Here is a 22,117-nt window from a genome sequence, read left to right as displayed (position 1 = left end):
GGGTCCGCAGCAGCAACTGGGGCGGCAGCAGCAGTTACCAGATTTGGGCAGTGAAGGAAGCAGTCCACTAGAAGTCCACACAATAAGTGCTTCTTGTATTGGAATATTTGCAGTGCTTAGTTTGAAAACAAATTAAGTCCCAGGGCTCTCGTGAGGAGGCCACCGACCGCAGCTTACATCACCAATTACCACTGCCAATTATAGTACCTACACAACTACTAACCATCACACTGCGATAAGAGTGACAATGCAGAATGTTTAACAACTGCAAAGCAATAAGAATGGCTTGGTGACAGCTATTAGTTGTTTTTCATGTAATGTAATTAATAAACAACTGTTATGCTCATCTCTAAAACAAACCGCTCCACCATGTGGAAGCTGACATAAATTGGCAAGTAATGGTGTCCATTAACGATCTCAGTTTACAGATCAACAACAGAATGATTGACTAATTTGTTTAGTTATTTAGAATAGGATCCAGGGCTCATTAGGATTTGTGGGTCAAATAAAGCATTTTCAAAGGTGCATTTTGTGCCACTGCCATCACTGTAGAAATCAGAGTGCGCAATCAATGTACTCTATTCCCTTCTTGCCCACAATTAGTTATGCTCACTGGTATTTTTCAGGAAGCGTCATTGTTTTAAAGAAGCCTACATATGAGATGCTATTATAGTATAGGCAAGACTGCGCCATAAAACTGATAAGGCCTCATTGCCGCGTCTGAACATGTGTAGTATGAATTGTCAACTCTTTGTCAAGGAACTCACTTAAGATATAAATAAAAGTGCTGGGTCAAAAGTTGCAAATTAGTTCCTAACTTTAGAATAGGAGATTGCTGGGTTAACCAGCAGTAATGACCAATGTAAAGGTAGTTGGGTAGGGTCTGCCATGAAAACAATCTCCATCTATATTTATTTGCTGTTATATAATACAAACTTGACCCAAGGGTGTCAGAGTAGTTTACAATATTGCTCTGAATGTAATACCAGAGCAGACACAAGAGAAGTTATTCAGTTAATTTGCAACAACTGGAGAACACAAATATATAATTCTATTCACAGAACAGCAAGGCATAAAATGGTTCATTTAATTGGTATTTCATTTTCAATAGGAGCTATAATTTCTTATTGAATTTTTAAATAATGTTTCCGTTTGCATCCCTGAAGGGATCAGTTTCAAACTCTAGGTGTACCTCCAGATAAATAAATGGTTCTTTCTTCCTTAAACTTGGGCAGTTCCAGATGTAGGAATATGAAGGGAGCGACTGCCCCCAGTTAGTGTACCCAAGTGCGTTTTTGTGGCAGACATATTGACTCACCTCAATGTAGAGATTTCTGAGTGATGAAGGCCACATTGAATATCCTTCTAGCTTCTATCGGGAGCCAGGTGAGAGTGAGTAGTACTGGAGTAATGTAATTGAAGCGTCTGATTCCTGAGATTTGCCTGACTGCTATATCGAGGGTTTCCTTCATTGGAGCTAGCTATGCCTTGGGGATTGATTGTGGAGATAACTGAGGGTTGTACTACAGTGAAAGAATACAATTCTGAAATGAAATGTTCGATTTTTTTAAACCTGAGATTGTAATTAGGACTCTTTGTAGAGATGCTTGAGGTGATTGAATGTTCACATTTGTGTTGAGGGTGATTCCGAGAAATGTAGTGCAATCAATCATTTTGGATTCCACTTCAGAACATAAAAAAAAGTCTAGCAAGGTTTTGCACCAGGGGTGAGCTATTAAGGGGTAGATTAGGAAGAATTCCACCTTGTTGGTTCTGGTGGCTTAGTGGACTAATGCATCCACTGTAGGGGCCTGTGTTCGACCTCATGGTCACAGGTTCAAAGCCCAGAGTGTCCTTTCATCTTTCTGAAGTCAGTAAAATGAGTACCATTGAGTTGGTTAACAATAAACATTTGTTATGCAGCACTAGGTACCCTTGGGTAAACACGAGTGGCGTAACGAAAGTTAAGGGGGCCCTCCTGCACAGTATATGAAGGGGGCCCCCTCCGACCACACTCAGGAGCTCTGCTGACAGGATACTGGGCTGAAGGGGCCCCCTGGAGCTTAGGGGCCCCCCTGCACCGCGGGGGCTGCGGGGGCCTTTGGTACGCCCCTGGTAAACACACTCTTTACAAATACACATGTTATGTTATGTTGAATGGATTAATCTTCTGGTCGTTGAAGGACAACCAAGTTAAAGGTCCATTATAAGTTGATATAGAAGGAGTATATCTTCTAGTTGAGAAACATTTAGATATGTCTGTGTATTGTCAGCATATAAATGGTAGGAGAGGTTTGACTGTTTTAGGATTGTTGGCAGAACTTCCATTTACAGGTTGAACAGAGTTGGGGATAGTATAGATCCTATGTGTGCCTTCGTGGAGTGGGAGATAGTTTTGACAGAGAGCTGGTCAGTTTAATTTGTTATGATCAGTTTGTCAAGGTATGAGAAGAACAAACCTAGGACTGTACCATTAATTTCCATTTTATTCTTTAGAGTGTTGAGTAGGATGTTATGATTGACCATATTAAACGCTGCTATAAGTCAAGGAGTATGAGTAGGCAGGAATCTCTTTGCTTAGGAGTTGGAAAGCATAGGCCAAGATCTGCAATATTACAGTTTCTGTTATGAAACTTGACTTAAAATTGTCTAGTAGGTTGTGGTCTTAGGTCTATTGTTTGTTGACCGCTTTCAAGAGTTGTCATTAGTGATGGGAGATTAGTGACTGGTTGGAAGTTATTCAGGTCTTATAGGTTGACGTCAGATTTTCTCATGAATAGGGTGACCTGTCCTGTTTTTAGGCAGCACAGTCCAGAACTTCAACTTATGCCAGCAATGAAGCAATCAACAACATCCAGTTTTTTATAAATGTACGAGGGATCAGATCTGCGAAATGAAAGGCTTGCCTAATATTAGCTATTATCTTGATAAGCTCACTTTCGTTGACCTCCTTGAACTCACTCCAGATTGCATTGCTCTATGGGGCTAGGAAGAAGGTAGGTCTATCTATTAAATCAATTGGAATTGATAGCTTGATCTTTTTAGTCTTGTCTGTAAAGAATTCCAATATCTCTTCACAACTTTCCTTTGAGGTGTTGATCTTTTTTTCGTTGTTGGGCAGGTGTGCTGTTTGATAATGTCAAATAGTTCTCTCACAAGTTTTTTGCTTGGTTTAATTGAGATCTGAAGTAACAGGCTTTTCTTTAGTAGATGTTATTTTTGTACTTTATTTCAGTTAAAAGTATAGTCCAATTCATGGTTGAAGGATTTGGTCACCACCTTAGTTCCTTTTCATACCCTTGGAAGAAGATTTAGATTTTTTGCCTCACATGCCATTTCTTTCATTGTACTGGATATGGCTCCATTGTTGTAATTGGTCACGTGTGCTGCTGTTTCCTCTACATCTGGGTTTTAAAGTTGTAGGTTGATTTTGGAGATGAAATCCTAGGTTTTGATTTGTCTTGTGTCTCTCATGCACAGTTTTGGTCTGTAAACGTGGCTTCATGTTGTGTTTTTTTCTGAGGTCAGGGAGAAAAAAATCAGGCAGTCATCCAATAAGTAGTAACTGAGATGACCACTTCCTCTACAATCAAAAGATCACAAGTGGATCTTTCCATATGAGTCTCGCTTATACAGAGTTGTGTTCTTAGGGGATTGTCTATTGATGAGCTACAATAATTACTCAATGAAATCTTGGTCATCTCCCAGGGGGTGGTAGATAATGTGGATTTTGAAGGATTGGATTCTTCATCATGGAATTACACTCCCAGGCATTTGAACATAGTTGCTGACTCTGAACATTGAGCTGATTAGGATTTCTGTGGGTAGCTGTGACCCCATCCTCTTTAACAGCCTTCTCAGTGTACAAATTTGATTATAAAGTTGGATGAACTGTAATTCAATCAGAGGTGCAGAGGATTCATTTAGTCAAGCCTCTGTGAGGAATACGATGTTGATATTGTAGATTTCATTAGCTTCGGCAATCTCTGCGTAGTGTTTTGCTTCCTATCTGCAGTTATGTAGTATGCAATGTAGAGTATTTCGTATCAATGAAGTTGTTTGTGAGGGACCAATCAAAACTTAAAGTAAATTGTTAGAATTAAGACTTCTATCCAATTGGTGGGATGTTCACTTACTCCTGCCCTCTGTGATCAGGATGGTGTGGGTGTTCAGGCATGGATGGAGTGAGTTGGCTAAATTGTATGTGTCTAGCAGTGAGCCAATGTCCTCTCTTGGGAGATAATTATGAGTACTCGTTTGATGGTACTCTTTGTTATCTTTGATCCCGGCTGGTTTTTCTCATCCATTACTGCGCATGTGAGACATGACGCAATATCTCAATGATTTTCTGCATGTTATCTTGTGATATCGATAAGCTATACAGCAACATCTACTTTCAACTTAGAGGCCACTACTTTCATAATGGAGTTTGATATTTTGTCCTTTATGTATCTGCAAGGAATGTCATTCAAACTAGGCCTGGGCGGTAAATTCTGTTCCGCTCACGGAATTTGGGTAGTTTCGCATTCTGCGTAGAACGCAGAATTGCCCAAAAATTCCGCGACTTCGCGGAATTTGTTGCTTGTTCGCATTTTCAAAATGCGTGTTCGTGAGATATTTCCCCCCGAGCATACGAACAGCGTTCACGAACAGGAATAAAGCATCGCGAATGGGCGGAACAAGCAATTCCGTGTGTTCGCAGAACGCTGCACGCTCGCCGAGATTTTTTACCGTTTCGCGGAGCTTTGCATAGCGCGACTACGCAAATTCCGCCCACCCCCAATTCAAACCCATGGTTTCCTATGAGATGAAACTGTTGAATGAGAAGATGGATGCTTAATAACCTATGATACAGTTTCGCAGAGTTGATGAACTCCACACTACATCTGCTTTAGAATCATACATGGCCTTCAACAGTAGTATTCCATCATTCAGAGCATCAATGAATTAAAATTTCTATATCAACCCTCTACTATCCCTCACTGCCTTCTTCCAGACGTTCAGAGTGCAAGAATATTTACATCAACTAGGTAACCACCATGTTCTAAGGCTTCATCTGGGAGAAACTGAGGACTTTAGCTACACCTCTAGGCATCTTGTGACTATTGGGGTGAGGATGTGTCCCTCAATAAAGCTTTTAATACCACACTTTCCTATTGCATTGCCTCCAATAAAGTACTTCAAATAGAGTGGGGGAATTCTTTACTTGTGGCAATACACACCTCACCAGTGATCAGGCATGTAGTTAAGTTTTTCAGAAAGAAAAAGTACTTTATAAGGTATGTATGTAGTCTGCATGGCCAACCTAATGTTTATTCTCTCAACGGCACTGAATGGATTAATAAAAGTGCTAGAAGATGGTTTATAATAGCTGGCAATTGCCTGAAATATATTTAAACTGACAAGTGTGCACTTTGTGATAGCCCTACTTACACAGTTAGATCTGTCATCTCTTCCCAAGTGTTATGAAGGAAATAGGGCTTAAAACCAAGCTTTTGAAAGATGCCCACCTAAATCAGTTATGCTCTATTTTCCTATGAGTTGTCCAGTTACCAGCAACCACCAACCTTCATTCCATCATCTTTCAGATAGTGGATAGAACTATGAAATTGTGGTACACGTAGCAATGCAGGGTTGAGGGCATAAGGGCTAGTTCAGTAGTGCATTCACGTTGCATTATAATCGGCAATAGCTCAGTGCCTGGTCCGGGTACCTTTAAGCAGAGTTTCAAGGAGCTGGTAATGGAAGAGGGCATCATTGATCAAGAACATATCAGTTAGTTGATTTCCAATAATGGATTATTATTTGGGATAGGTGACTGATCACCTCAAGGAATAAAAATACTCCTTGTCACGGTGAACCCTCAAAGTCACTAAATTAAACTGAGATCAATCCCTGGTAGCTATGGCACAGATCAGACAGGCTTAACTTGGGGTGATGTGTAAATTATTCATGCAGTACTAAAGCATTAATAAATTAAAAACACCACATAATAAAATGCCCACCCAAATTCAGAACATAACAAAATGGCAGCAAAAGAATAAATCGATGAGGAACCAGGGATGTGAATTTTCAAAGTTTTGAGTAGAACTAGCACCAAAAAGCATAAGTGCTAATGATAGTCTATAGAAGCAGGAGACCAGGACCTTGGCACAATTTGAGGCATTGGTTAGATATGCCAAGTGGATTAGTCCTGGTGACAGTCTGAAAGTCCTCCCCGGGACAGACACAGCTGAAAATGTAGTTGCCACCATGGAACCAAAGGCTGGATGGCCCGCTATTTCTCAAAGTTTGGGGTATTTTCTTATTGAATGGGACTTTGATTTTTTTTTTTACCAGAGGTGCATACGTCTCTGTGCAGGACAATGCTGAAACTCAATCTGACACTGTGCAATTGCTGGTTAGATACTTTTACCGGCACATCCTGCTAAAGGTTTGAAGCTCTGGTGGAATGTTCATGAGTTCCAAAATTTCGTCCAGAGCCCAAACAACCATAGGAGTACATTTGGAAGGACCTTAGGGGAAGGCTCTTCGATGCTCTCAGGGTGGCAAGCAGACACCAACAACAAAGTCCTGCCCAGGGCAGCTTCACACTTCAGAGAAAAGGCTTCTTGCATCCAGCTATGGTAGATAGCCACCTGACCCTTGGAGTCCACTTTGTCCTAGCTACAAGAGAGATCAGTTCTTCAGGGGCTCTTCCCTGTTCACTGACAGCAGGTTCAGTTGTCTTCTGATTTAGCTCCACCGGTCCAGAAGGTGTTTCTAGGATGGTACCGCAGGTGCCACATTTATGACTGGCACCAGCTACTGGGTGGGGATGACTTCTGGCTTTTCCCTAACTAATGGGGTAAAAGTTCGGAAAGGCAACCCTACCCACTTTACAACAGTCCCTGTTTGCCCTACTGCAAACAACCTCACAATGCAACTTACTCCCAAAATCCAAACTGGGAAAACCCAATTCGGAGGTTAGTTTTCCACCCACTGGGTTTTGTGCAGTCCAACTAGGGAGGCAAATAAAGTGTACAAAACAGTGAGGGATGGAACCCTTAAATTAATCTCAGCCACTGGTAATCACTCGGGCTGCATCCCAATTCATCATTATTTTGCACACCATGCTACCTCAGTTTTGACCCAGCTATATGCTAATCTGTCTTGACCCTGCTCCAATATAAGCAGTCCAACTCAAACTGCCAATCCAGGTACTCCCTGAATCAGAGTGAAGCTCTCCTGGCTGATGAGGGGTGATACCCAAAATCGGTATCATGATACTGGTTTCCAGTCCAGGGAAGACCTTGCCTGGAAGTTTGGGCTGGACTGTTCCCATGAGGAGCAGGGTCAAGGCTGATTTGCATATGGCTGGGTCCAAACTGGAATGGAGTGGGAAGCAAAACAACAATGGATTTATGCTTAGATCTCTTTATTGGGGGTGTCTGTTTGGCAATGTTCAGCATTCAATCCATCACTTGTTCTTTTTCCATTTATCGCCCTAAGTGGGACGGGTATGCCCAGGCGTGGGTCCCGTGCTTGCTGTTCCACTGGGGCAAACTATCCTGGCTGATGACAGTTGATACCTCAAAACCGGTCTTATGATACTTGTTTCTGATCCAGGATCTGGCCTGGCAGTTCGGGTTGAACTGTTCCAATGGGGAGAAGGGTCAAGGCTGATTTGCACATGGCTGGGTCCTAACTGAAATGGCATGGTGAGCACAAAAACAATAGATTTAGAACCAGATTTCTATACTGGGATTGAGTTTTGACATTGTTCCGCATTCTGTCCATCACTTGTTCGTTTGGCATTTTACTAGTGGGGCACAGGCTGAGGCCTTTCCGGTTGTCGCCTGACTTTGAATTGTGACAAGGCAGGCCTCTTTCAAGTTTCTTAAGTTCCTGGGCCCACCACAAGTGATCTTCCTGCCAGAGGAAGAAAAATACCTTACCCCTTCCAATCCATTGTTTCCCCTCTAGGGGCAGTTTTTACACCTCTTTCCCACTTCATTCAGGGCAGGTGCAGGCTGGGCAATTGTTAGATAGCTAATGCAAATTGTCCTCCAGGAGCTTCAGACAGGATAAAAGTCATTTTCTAAAAGTTACATTTCCAATATATAGAATTCAAAATCAACTTCACCATTCGATTAGATTTTCATTAAATATCAAAATAAGTCTTTGAATGGAATATGTAGCTGGTAAAGGTCAAAAGTTGAAGATTGAAGCATCTAATCTGTACTTTGACTTATCCTATGTGCCAGTGACAGTCTGACCAGTGACAGTGTTGGTTTGTTCCTCGTCACTCGGCAAACATGCCTTTTCTAATGTTGCATGTAACACTCTTAAAAGTTATGCTTCCTACTTTGTGGGCAGCAAGATGTGTTTAGGCGTGATTTATTTAATATTTAAAATCAGGTTTCCTATCTGTGTAAAAGGGTGTTTTTGACAGATTTGTGCAGCAGGGCCCCAGCTCCTGCTATCAGGATACATTGTTAGGCCTGAAGCCATGTTTTGTAGACCCACTCTGTGGATGGCACTATAGCTGCTGCAGTCCAGTCCCCAAGTGGAATGAAAGCCCCAGGCACTGGGCACACTTTCTACACCATGTCCTAGGAACTTACAATCACGTTAAATGTGTCAATTAGGAATAAAATTAGCTATGTTTAAAGGGAGTGCACAGACACTTTACTCCTGGTTCCCAGGAGTACAGTGTACAGAGCTCTAAACCCAGCAACAATAGTGACCAGAAAGACGCAGATAAGATGAAGTAACCATGCAGAAAAGGAAGATTTTCTATTGTTTATTTCCCATATGCTATCATACACCATCAGCACTGATACAAAATGACTCTACTTTAAATAGGACTAAAATATGCTGAAAGAGTGTTATGTTGTAGAACGTGCAAGCCCCAAATTACACACCCCCTGCCCTCCTTGCCGCTAGAAGAAACCAAAACTATCTTGATTACTACAGAAATCGAATGATGCAACACACAGATACACACACAACACTGCACAGTTTACTTAACCTTGATTTTACTTAAAGCTATAATTGCAGTAGAAGAAAATACATTCTCTATAAAGTATATTGCAGGAATTTCTTACCATCAGCATCCATTTTCTCTCTTAATTTTTGCTCCAATCTGCTTTGATGATCCTCCAATTCTAGTCCTTGGGCTCTGCAATGCATAAAGGTCATTCAATACGCTGCTTAGATAACTGTGTTAGGATTTCAAAGGTGCAATGCTGGTGACATGCTGAATAACTTTATACCAAAAAATCTATTTAAAACGTAAAGCATGCTTCCTTGAAACATCAAACTGAAATTGCTAGCTATTGAAGTATAGAAATGTTCCATCAGCATTGCTGATATTTCATATTGCTTAAATTCAATTAGTCTTTATGTCATAAATTAGCACGTTTTTTATTTATAGCTTTTATTTGCTTATGTAAATAGAGAGAAAAGGCCATTATTAATGAAGGTCTACTCTGAATGTGACAAACCTTTGAAGGAGATTAGCTCTTTCCTAATTAATAAGACAAAGGACCAAAAGAAGTAACATTAGTTACAAAACACGTGTCGGCTGCCATCTTTGTATGCCAACAAGGAGGGTTTAAGAATGGGACCTCTACGTGCTAGTTTGTAACCGTATTGTCTGATGTGAAACATGATATGTCTCTGGATTATTTTGTACCAAATCACCTATTGATTTTTGAGTGAAACATTGTCAATAAGAAATAAATAGGAGTTTTGCAGAATTGACTTTCTTAACTGGTTTTCCTGTGAGCTGCCACATTGGTTTTGGATATTATTCATGAATAGAAATGTGAAATTTGAGAGTGCTGAGTACAATTGTTCTATAAGTTATAGTTAGCTCAGGTAACTATAACTGCTGAAATTCACTGGTTTTGTACAGGTGAAATCTGAGCCTAACTATAACGTACCAGTAACCTTTTTTGTGTGCATTTCTATGTTTTAAAAAACTATTATTTCTTAACTATTACGTCTCTTTAACCTTTTAATTTTTACTGAATTTCTATGTTTCTTTCTCATTTTATTCCATAACTGTAACCTTTCAGAGTGAGCGTGTGAGTGGCTGTATAGGTATGTGAGTGGCTGTATGGTCTGTGAGTGGGTGTGTGAATTGTTCTGTAGGTGTGTGAGTGGGTGTGTAAGTGGCTCTATGGGTGTGTGAGTGGGTGTGTGAGTGACTATGGATCTATGAATGTGTGTGTGAGTAGCTGTATGGGTCAGGGTGTAGGTGTGTGAGTGGCTGTATGGGTCTGTGAGTGAGTGCATGAGTAGCTCTGTGAATGTGTAACAGGTATTGTGACTTGCTGTATGAGTCTGTGAGTGGGTGTGTGATTGGCTATATGGTTCTGTGAACGGGTGTGTGAGTGTCTGTATGGCTCAGTAAATAGGTGTGTGAGTGGCAGCATGGATCAGTAAGTGGGTGTGTTAGTCACTGTATGAGTGCATGAGTGGGTGTGTGAAGAGTTTTCTGGATGTGGGAGTGGGTTATGAGTGCCTGTATGGCTCTGAGAGTGTGCGAGAGATCATGAGTGTATCTGTGGGTGTGTGAGTGGCTTTGTGGGTCTTAATCCTATGATGAGCCTTTGTAAGAAGCGAATCAATCGGCAACTAAATTTACAGCAGCCCGGAGTGAAGTCCTCACATAGCACACCAGTATCTAAATTTTGAAGATTAAGAGCCTCAAAACTCTCTTTTTACACTGCAACGCAAGTGCGGATGGTGATTTCTTCACCTATTTCTCTTATGGATTCATGAGGATTAATTCCTTTCACTGTTTTGAAATTGGGTAACTAACAAACCGCAACGCGTATGCGGGTGGCCACCCCGGGAGCCAGATCTACATACACCGTGAATAGGTTGCTTCTCCCTTGTCCTGTAGAAGACTCACCGGCTGAGGCTACAATTAAACTCTATGCTCCCAAGTCAGGTCGAAACGTCAATGCTTACCCTCAACAGGCCTGGATCACTGCCCAGTTACAGATGAAATTTCTCTTTTGTGTTTGTAAATCAAATTGAATTAATGAATTGTACACTAATCTATATTGGACAAGCCTAATCGGACTGATTTTTGTTATCAGTAGTAGTCAGAATAATTTTAGTGATGTTATTTTTTTTTTGTTGAATTCTCCTAGATTCTTTTCCTTTTCTTATCTTCACTCACCTCACACTTGAGCACCTTTTTCTTGCACTTTCCATTGGAGCAACCTTCTTCTCATTACGTTATAGGTATGGAAGAGTGTCTACAATCTGTCTAAATGAGTTTGTGAACAATAAATATATGTCTTGTTTTAAAAAATCAGGTTGTTGCATATCAAAGAAAATTCTTTGTTTGGATTTACTTATCCTTGTGCTGACTGTAAGCTTTCACTTAGTCATTTCTAAGTGATAACTTTTTCCAGAAAGTGTTTTTGTAAAAGGAAAGGTCCAGGACCAATAGTTTTCTGTACTGCATAAGAGAGCAGGTCAGCGCCATATCTATTACTAAGACATTATGTTACGGCACTCTGTCCTAGTGCTGGAGCTTAATCAGACTTCCTAGTGCCACACTCACTCCTTAGTGCAAAAGGTATCTGTGGGATATCTAATATAGGATATCTATTATAGGTTTTATACTGGAAATATTGAAACGTTTCAAAAATCAGAAATGCTTTTAGACGTTAAAATATTTCTCCTCTTTAATGCCAGCCTCAAAAAAAGCATTTTGTTTTGGCGCAGACCTCTGTCTACAAACGTTAGTAGACAGCTGTGCTGCTGTGCAACATGGCTAAACACATTAACAGTCTGTGGACATTTAACATAGGTTGCATTTGATGAAATGTAGGCCTTAAGCAATAGGAAATAGCTGGTTGGGAGGGGGCAAACAACGTGACTGAACGAGGTGGGGAGCAACAACACAGAGAGGAATGGGAGGGTTGAAGGGGGCAAGCAAGAAGATGGATAAGGGGAAAGCAACAACACAGAAAAGGGGTGAGGACGGACAAGGCAAGCAATATCGCGGGAGAGGGCAAGCAATGGGACAGGAAGGGGCAAGCAAGAGAAGCTGGTACACACTGACTAAAAAGCAAGAAAATTAGAGTGAAGATGGAGCCAACCAATAGTAAGCAATGGGCACGCTCTAAGCCTTTTGTAAATAAACAAAATGCCTTGCAAGCAACAGCACAGGCGCTGATATTAGTTGTAGTAAAATGGTGGTTGAGCCAAAAAAGCTTTTTCAATTAACAGTAATTCAATTTACAATTGAAGTAGTTGATCACCTACCACATATTTAATTTCAGTGATAGACTTTTAGAATATGCATGCCTAATGTTTCTGCAGAGCATGTATATACAATGCATTTTAGTAGGAATATTTGCTTAGTCATGGCTGTCCAGTAAACCCAGCTGTATTTTTGCCACGCTGATGTTCTGCAAGCCTCAGGCTAGGCTTGTCTCAGTATAGAATGGTTGCATATCATTATTCAATGTTTTTGTCTGTGATGGTTTATCAAGTATAAGTGAAATTTTATAGCGACACCGTTTTGAATATTTGAAGTTAGTGGATTAGTAAACATTGTAATGGATTGCACCAGGAAGTCACTTTCACTATCCAAAGACAAACCTTGCCATGCGCAATTCCAACCTGTGGTTGTGTTTTTTGCAAACCTTTGATATCATCTTTCAAAACTACTACTTCCCCTATTGCCTTGAAAATATATACCACAATTTGCTGCTTTGTGTGATTTCGTGTCTCCAAACACTTTCGCCTGCAGGATTCAATAAAGTTAATACGTTTCAAAAGTAATGCTTGGCGTGTATGCAAGACTTGGGCAATCATTCCCCTCCGTAGGTTCTGTAATGAAATCTGTATGTACATAAACAGTGATTTGGCTCCTGTCTCCCGCTCACGCACCCCTAGTTTGTGTGGCGCATTAATAGTGAAAAGGGTTTTGGCTTACATGATCAAGAGCTCGGACTCATAACGATCCAATTTATTTTTCTCCATGACAAGCTTGAACCATTCCTGCAAGAGCTGGGCTTCATCCCGTGCGCCTGAATCTGTTTAAAAAATAAAACGTATCAAGAAAATGGGCGATTTATTCATAACACGCGCGACTCTTATAGACATTGAATGGTTAAGAAAGTGACCTGCGATACACACTAGCTGGAAACGGAAGTGAGGTGTTTTACTGAATGCTTGATTGGCACTGCTGTTTGCCAAACACCTGCACCTGTTTCCTGTGGAACACATCGACATCAGCAGCTTGTGGAGGTCACAAGGAAATGATTCCACCGCATGCTTGGAACAATATCAAGTGAAAATTTGATGTTCAGTAAAACAATCTTTATAGAAAATAATTTGAAAAAAGCTTCAATAATTATGGTATCTGCTGGTCTCTAGCGTTCTAAGAACAGAAAGCCTAAATAACACACTTATTCTCTTCGTGGTCCTCAATTTTCTAGAATACTTTTAAAATGCAATATATATGCATTTATTTATACCTATCATCTGTGTTGCCCTTCTTTAAAAGACAGACCTTACTCCGGGTTGGTGATGCCACCTTATTTCTTTAAAATGTGTGACCAGTAACTAAGGTTTCAAGCTTTCTTTGGAACTGTTAGTTCACCATCTAAACCTAAAATGTATAGGTCCCATCATAATATTTACATTTCCAAGCTATCTTCTCTTTTCCTCACCACTCATCTCAGTTCCGTCACTGTAACCCCATTGATATAAATCAATGCAGATATTTTTGAGATATTCACAAAAGAATGCTTTAGCAATACATAGACAGCTGAGGTTATGACCTGGCTCACAATCCAGATATAAATCTAAACCCATAAATCTGATCGGCTAATACGGTTTTATACCATCACCTTTCATGAACATCTGCCACTGGTTCATTAATCTTATTATGATATTCAATCCTGGCCCATTCCGAGGAAAAGCACAACCTTATTCTCCAGTACCAGTAAGTACTGTGCGCATGGCATGCACCTGCCACCAGACTCTATAACTACTGGTACAGGCTGGCATTGCTTGCAGACATAAACACTTACATTGACACAAATGATATCTGCACAAATCTTTTCAAAACAAAATGTGCCCAACAATGTTTGCTCTTACAAATCTTGTTTAGCAGATTGGTCACTGTGGGTGAAAGAGAAGTTGTACGATGATCCCAAAAATTACATTTTCCAATTCAATCCTCCACGGGAATTCTGGCACAGTTCTCAGCAAGCTCAGTAGGATTTAAGGGCAAGAATCCTGAGGATGCCCTGCATAGGAGTTATATCTGGAGACTAATGAGGGCAACTAGTAAAGTGAGTGGCTAAAAACCATGATCTGTTTTCAGCGGTTGTATGATGTTACAACGCATTCCGTTGCAACGCATGCCTTTACCACACATGCGTTACAACGCAAATGCAATTACTAAGCATAACCTTTACCACGAAAATGCCTTTACTACGCATAGTTTTACAACGATTTTCGTTGTAAATCTATGCATGTTAATGGCATTTTTTTGGTAAAGGTTATCTCCGATCCCTGCCCCAATTCTATAAATTGCTCCCGATTCCCACCCACAAACCCTTTTATCAAATACCCCTCCCCTTAACCCTAATAATTTACCCCATCTCTTCACAACCCCTTCATTTTTTTTATTTTTGTAAAACCGTTTTTATTGCAGAACAGAAGAAAAGCAGCTTACATACAGAATGGCCCCGCACCGCACATGCCCGTGCCGTTTCCGTTCCTGGCCATGAGGCTTCCGTACACAGCTTGTAAGCCCACATCCCGGAGGTCGGGCAGCGTTAACATGTAGGTCACTATACCTAACCACATTTCACCCTGTACTTGTATTGATATCATTATAGGATGTCTACATTCCGCTTTTAAATTTTTCCCCCCCGTCTCCCCCACCCAGTCTCTCCCCCTCCCCTGTCCCTACCCCCTCGCCCCCTCCCTCTCCACCCTCCAGTGCCCCCGCCTACGACTGTTCTCTGCCTTAGCATGTGTGCCTGGTTACGTGTCAGAAGTAAAGGACTATCTACTGTGTATGTGTGGTTAGGACAGCCCGGGGATCGTCCTCAGTATCAGATGGCTCCCCTTCCACCTCCATCTCGCTACTGCGCAGGGCCTGCACCAGCACCTCCCACTCTGTGGCCGCCGCCAGCGCCCTATCATCTGACCCACGACTCGCTAGTTGGTTTCTGAGTGTGCTTTCGCTGGCCGCCCATTTCTGTAGCTCCTTAATCCACCTCCTATGTGTAGGGCCCGCCGTCGACTTCCAGAGCCTCGTCACTTCTCTCTTTGCCAAGAGGAGGCCCATGTCTATAAATTTGCTTGTGGTCTTGTTCTTGGGCATGTGAGGGAACCAGTGCAGGACACAGACACCTTTGTTAAATTGCAGTTCCCTGTCCGTTACCTTAGCCAGTGTCTCGCCCACGTCCCTCCAGTATTCGCGCAGGTGAGGGCAGTCCCATAACATATGACCTAACTCTGCTCCCACCGCGCCACATCTAGGGCACGCCGCATCCTCTACCCCAAAATATTTCTCAATTTTACCCGGCGTTAGGTAGGCCCTGTGGAGAATATAAAAGTGTATCATCTGGAAGCGTGCGTTCCTCGTGCTCTTCCTGGCCCTCCGTACTATGCCCGCACACGTGGTGTCAGGGATCTACGTTTGGATATCCAGCTCCCATTGCGCCTTCAACGCCGCCAACGGCTGCAAGGTTTCACGCAACATTCTGGAATACAGACAGGCCACCGCTTTATAAGTGCCAGCAGACATCATGGTGTATTGGCAAACCGCCGACGTGGCAGGCTCTAGAAGCCCCTCTCCCCAGTGTTCCCGCATCGCTCCAGTCACCGCCGCGTGCATCAGATAGTCTCCCCGCGGAAGAGCAAACCGCTCCTGCAGAGTTTGATAAGGGACCAACGCTCCCTCCTCGTACAAGTCGTTCACAACCCCCTCATCCCTTACATTTTTATTTTTAAAAACGAAAATCCCCCTTACCTTTCCTCGACCTCTCCTCTTCAAGCTCTTCCGTTGTGACGTTGCACGTCATAAAGAGGAAGCGGAAGTGTCTTTACGTTTCCTCTAATGATGCCGATTGCCTCCACATTGCAACAGAAACAGGTGAGTTTTTTGGGGGGGAGACCCCCCCAAGCCCCCTTCTTTTTTACATGTTTTTTTTGGGGGGGGGGGAGACACCCCAAGCCCCCTTTTTTAATAATAGCCTTTACCACACATGCCTTTACTACGTATTTCGTAGTAAAGGTATGAGTGGTAAAGGCTATTCGTGGTAACCACGCATGCATTGTAATGCATGCGTGGAAACGGACGCGTTGTAGTGGCCATTTCCCGTTTTCAGCATGACTGACCAATGGCTAATAACCACCAAATGGCTAAAAAGCATGCTCCGTTCCCAACACAATTGCAGACTAATGACCAGCTGGGATACTTGACACAGGTTTGCAAAGGCCTGGACAGAATATATCATTAAAAAGCCAAATAAATTCACTGTAAGTTATATTTGATTCATGTGAGAAATCGGGTTGTGGGTTAAGGGGTGTGTGAGCCCCTCTCAAGCAGCAGCCACAATCCTTGTGAGGGTGAATCACAAAAAGAACTGAATTAGACGGTGCTTAAACCCTTCAGTAGCTTGGCACAAAAGCAGTCAAGGCTTATCTTAGAGGCAATGTGCAAAGTATTTATGCAGCACACAAAAAAGTGAAAACACAATACAAGAAAAATCCCACATCAATTTAGAGAAATAGAGTACATTTTAATACTGTATTTGAGACCAAATGACAAAAATATAAACATCAGAGCGGGAGATATGCAATTTTAAAGATTCAGGCAGAAGTAGCGCCAAAAGGTGCAAAGTGCCAACTGAGGGTATCGGGTTCCAGCAGAAAGGGACAAAGTCACAAGTTCAGGCCGACCACGATGGAGTGCAGGCCGGGCACAGGAACAAGTTTGGCCTGCTGAGGATTGTACCTTATGTACTTGGTGGGTGGTCTGCATGGCTTTGCATTGCGAGGCTTTGCGTCGGCTGGTACCAATTCCGATGAAGCTAAGCAGCAAGGCTTTGTGTCAGTTCCGATGAGCTGTGCGGTGAGGCTTTGTGCCACTCAGCGTCAGTTCCAATGCAGCTTGCAGCTGTCTTGCAAGACCTTTTGCCAGATTTGGTGGAACCTCCAGTTAGGCCTGAAGGAGCTCTCTCTGATACCAGCCAAGCACCCATGACCTGGGAAGGCACCACTTGGGGAGCAGGAACTCACTCCAGCAGGGCCCAAGCAGGCCTAGTGCAACAGGTAAGTTGCAGGGAGGCCTCTGGAGCTTGTTGTGTCCCTGTAGCTCCAAACAGGAGGTCAGTAAACCGATCCTTTGAGTCACTCAATCTGGGACGAAGGGAGCAGGTACAGTCTCCCTGCTCCGGTTGCAGTGTAGGCCTCAGGCAGCAGGGTAGTCATCTGGCAGCGGGGCAGTCCTTCTGTAGTATCAACATGATCCAGAAGCATACTAAGGAGTGGGTCTGAGGGTCCTATTTTAATACCTGGTGCCCCCTTTGAAGTTGGAGAAGCTTCTGGATTCCCCCCACCAGACGTGTCTGGAAATTCCTGCCTCCCTGCCCTTGTCCCTGTCTGTCTGGGGGCACAATAGGCGACAGTGAAGGTCTTTGTGAGTGTGCTGAGGCAGCGCCTTTGAAGTGCAAGTGTGGTAGGTGACAGCTCAGCCCCCACCTTTCCTTGGATGGCCCATTGTGCCAACACCTAGGCCCTCTATTGTGTCGCTGTCTGAGGCGAATACACAAAGGCCAACTACATCTAGTCAGGGAAGCAGGCTGCAGGGCCCTAATGGTAAGGACATTAAATGCTAAATTTCCAAAAGTAAACATACAACAATAAGATCCCGATACCATAAATATAAATTATTTAATGGACCGTATATCCTATATAAATCCAGGCATGCAATTTATGTCCCTGTTTCCTATCTGAGGACCAGATGTACGACGTGACTTTGCATGCGCAAACGGGTTTGCAAACCTGTTTGCGCATGCAAAATGACTGTTGGCCATGTACAATTTCTAAATGTATTATTATTTATTATTATTACATTATTCCTAATTTTGCTATTTATTTGCGACTTGCCATTTAGGGATTGCGAGTCGCAATTAGGAAGAGGCGTTTCCTTCCTAATTGCGTCCGCAATGCTATGTGTGAATGTTTCGTGACCGCAATTGCGGTCGCAAAACACTTGCAAATTACCACACTCTTCAAGAGGGTGGTAATGCAGTCGCAATTTGGAAGGGGTCCCCACTTTGTGACTGTCTCTATAAATATTTTGAAGGGCAGGCGGTGGTCCCAGGAAGGGACCACTGCCTGCCCTTAAAAAATGAAACAAAAACGTTTCATTTAAAAAAAAGCATCACGTTTTACATTAAGGAAAACGGGCTGCATTTAAAAAAAAAAGCTGCTTTATTAATGAGCAGTCCCAGACATTGTGGTCTGCTGAGCCCAGCAGGCCACCATCCCTGGGAGGGCTGGCATTCCCAATTGGCTTACGAATTGCGAGAGGCTCATTAATATTCATGAGCCTCGTAATTTGCAACCCCATTGGGAATTGCAAAACATTGTCATAACACTGTTGTACATTTCATTGGGCGACTCGCAATAAGTCGCAAATTGCGAGGGGCTAAATGAAAGGGTTCAAGCCCATTGATTACACTTTATCTGGCCTGAGCCGGAGAGTACGCCCTAGCTGGAGAGTACGGACCGGGTGCCGAGAGTACGGTCCGGGTGCCGAGATTCCGGCCCGACTACGTACATAAAGATAGGAGTCGTAAGTGATTTCTGTGAATACTAAAAATTGTAAGTGAATACCAGAAGTAGTAAGTTTAGGATTTTGTCTCCGATCTGTTCTGTGAATCGGCCCCAATGTACGATGCCATAGTGGCTGTTTAGGCCATACCTCAGGCATGACTTATATATATTACAAATTAAGTTCTAGACTTGACAAGAGGTTTATTTTGCCAGGTCAAATTGGCAGTTTGAACTGCACACAAAGGCTGCAATGGCAGGCATGCAACATGTTTTAAAGGGTTCTTAAGTGGGTGGTACAAAAAGTGCTGCAGGCCCACGAGTAGCATTTAATTTACAGGCACTGGGTACCTGTAGTTCCACTTTACTAGGGACTTATAATTAAATTAAATGTGCCAATTGGGTGTAAGCCAACTTTACCTTGTTTATAGGAGATAGAACAAGTCCTTTAGAACTGGTTAACAGTTGTATAGTGCACAGAGTCCTAAAGCTAACAAAAGCTAACTCAGAAAATCGAGGGGGGGTGGCAAAACAGTGTGGGGGACTACCACCTAAGGATGTCAGGTCCAACAGTTCCTCAGGTGACAATATAAGGTTTGATAATAAGTATTCTAATACCCACCCAACACGGATGTTTTAATATTGTCTTCCGCATGCTGCTTAATCTATTCCGGTACTTGGTCTCGAAAGTTCACTTCACTTCATTGTCAGCGTACAATTGTTCTAACAAATTATTTGTGCACATAAGTTATTTGATGAATTATATATTTTCTGAAAAGCAGACTCAAGAAAGTTTATAGAATTGCCAACTGTTTTGGTTATAGGGAAGGGCGATTAGAGTCCAATCGGACAGGATCATTGCCCCCCTTCCTCAGTTTTCTTTTACACAGTCCACTGAGAGACTAAATCACGAGCTTTACTGACAGAGATACTAGACTCAGAGCAGTCAGAGTTAATTCCTTGAGTAGCATACATCTACTTTTTAGGCCTGAGACATTTTACCCTGTGCACTGTCCGCCATACTGTTGTTTTTCACAAAACATGCTCTGTAATAAACTCCATCTTTTAAATAGGGCTCATGTCTCATGAATCCCAAGACCTCAATAGACCAACAGCCAGAGAACATGTCCCAATAAAATAGAGACATGCCCATGAGAGGTACTTCCTGATTAGGTTCAGATAAGACCTGACTAGACATTCATTGGGCTGCTTCATCAGGCATGTACTCCATAGAAATAGTTACTTGATTCCTCTGGGACAAATTCTCAGCTCAAACTGCATGCATTTAAGTTTCTTTCGGAGTTTCTATGACAGACCTACAAGTAGGTTTTTAAAGCCGTGAATGCAGTGTTATGCATCATGCACTTATGATGCTGCTAAGCCATTTAGAGTCTTACAGCACGGGGAATGCCAGCAGATAAACAGATGCCTAAAATCAGGGAGCCTGCGGGCCCAAAGCAAGCCAGACAGGATGGATGCATTCTCAGGATAGGCCACCATTTTACATCTGTTTTTTTCCCCACGTGTTATCTTTTTGATACAAATGGAGATAATTGTCTAGAATGACTGTGGCAAAGCTTACCATCCACTATTTTAAATGATGAATTTCTTCTGATTTAAGTTGCTATAATGGAGGTTTTAGGCAGTGATGAAAAAAATGAAACATATTATTAATAAAAATGGACTGTGTTCCACGTTCTTTGACGGTGATCCCTGTGTGTTAAGTTCATTTAAAGGGACATCCTGTAGCTGCAATCAGATCTCAAGTTCAGGCAGAGGGCATTCCGAAGTGCAGGTTCTGGAGCACTGAGTTATCTGCCTCTGTCTTTCATCATTGTTGGAGCGTGTTGAACTGCCAATGTCTGCAAAAGTCTTTATCGTTGTACGCTTTATTGGGGTTGCACAGGCGTGTACATTTAATCCTGGCATTGACTGGTAAACAATGGAGCACATGTGTTATTTTTTTTTTTTAATACTGTTTTTATCAAGGTTGTATGTGGAATATGCCATGCACACTCCACTACGGTCATCTTTTTCATTTAAATACAGTAAGAGATCAAATCCATGTATCATTGACAACATTACTTACGTTAATCTAAGTACAACAACATATATTGTATTGGTTCATTGGGACACTGAACATTGTTCAGTGTCTATAGTAACATACACAGGAGCACAAATAAGAGAAGAATAACACAAGCAACTGTTTAACAATTACAGTTCATAGTATATTATTCGAGAGACACCCAGGTATTACTATTCAACACCTTCTGGAGGCATCCCAGTTACTTTTGAGGGGCAGGGACAGAGGCGAGGGATCCTTACTTCTCAGTTCTGTACAGGCCACAATGAACCCCATTCATTGTGTCATCAGTTGCTTTTTATGCAGGCCCCTAACTTCCTCCATTTTTTAGAGCTGCCCCCTCAGCTATTGCCTGGTTTTCCACTCCTTTCTTCCACCTATTATGAGGTGGGTCATCCGGAGTCTTCCAGTGCAATGCAATGTCCCTAAGAGCAACACCAAAAAGCCACGTCCACAAATCTATTACCACCATACAGTGTTTTCTGATGAACATTAAGTGAGCAAGCAAATTTCTGGAGTGTTCATATACCGCATATTTATGCTTCTCTCGAGGTCAGACACTACCTGTGGTCAGAAGGCAATCACTGGGCAGTTCCAAACCATGTGTGCGAAATCGGCTACAAGAGCACATCTAGGACAACTCAGATTGGTAACCTGCATTTTCACATTCAACCTATGGGGCGTGAGAAATGTAGCATGAAAGAAAATATTGCATGGACTGGAACCAGACCTGAATATACCTGGAATCCTTGTGTGTATGTTCAAGAATGTATTACCACTCGTTATCACTGATCTGCTGCCCTAATATATCCTCCCACTTAACGCGTACAGATTGCAGGTTGTTGGAGACCATGGAGACTGACAATTGATATAGCCAGGAAATAAGCCTGTGCCCATGTGCAAAGGTAAGCATGGTCTGCAAAAATTCATTCACCTGAGGTTTTAGTCCTCGTTCTCCGATTGCACTATGTAATGACTGTACTACTGCTACACACAACAAGATTTGTTTACTAGGTAACCCATTTTCATCTACTAAGCTTTCTAGGCACGGAAGGGCTCCCTATAAATGAAGATCGCCGAGTCTCAATCTTTGCTACTGTCCAGTCTCTCATACACCTGGCAGTAAAGCATCATACCCTTGATGTGGGTAGTCCCACTAAAGGCAGCATCCCCGCCTACAGTATATTGCATCGCCTCTTCCTTTTTGCCCAT

General features: G+C 42.4%; 1 protein-coding gene across 4 annotated transcripts in view; it reads right to left on the bottom strand.

Annotated features, from left to right (window-relative positions):
- Positions 1-22,117, bottom strand: part of MICAL2 (microtubule associated monooxygenase, calponin and LIM domain containing 2) — an 812,711-nt gene that overhangs the window by 4,954 nt on the left and 785,640 nt on the right. For all 4 annotated transcript variants that reach the window (XM_085648193.1, XM_085648195.1, XM_085648194.1 and 1 more), the window contains 2 exons: positions 12,953-13,052; positions 9,090-9,163 (listed from right to left, as the gene is read on the bottom strand). In XM_085648193.1, coding sequence (XP_085504319.1) covers positions 9,090-9,163; positions 12,953-13,052 — 174 coding nt within the window. The remainder of the gene's footprint in view (positions 1-9,089; positions 9,164-12,952; positions 13,053-22,117) is intronic.

Source organism: Triturus cristatus, chromosome 3_2 (genome assembly GCF_964204655.1).
Source record: "Triturus cristatus chromosome 3_2, aTriCri1.1, whole genome shotgun sequence".
NCBI lineage: Eukaryota > Metazoa > Chordata > Amphibia > Caudata > Salamandridae > Triturus > Triturus cristatus.
The sequence above is the reverse complement of the archived record's forward strand: the minus strand, read 5'-3'. Positions and strand labels throughout refer to the sequence as shown.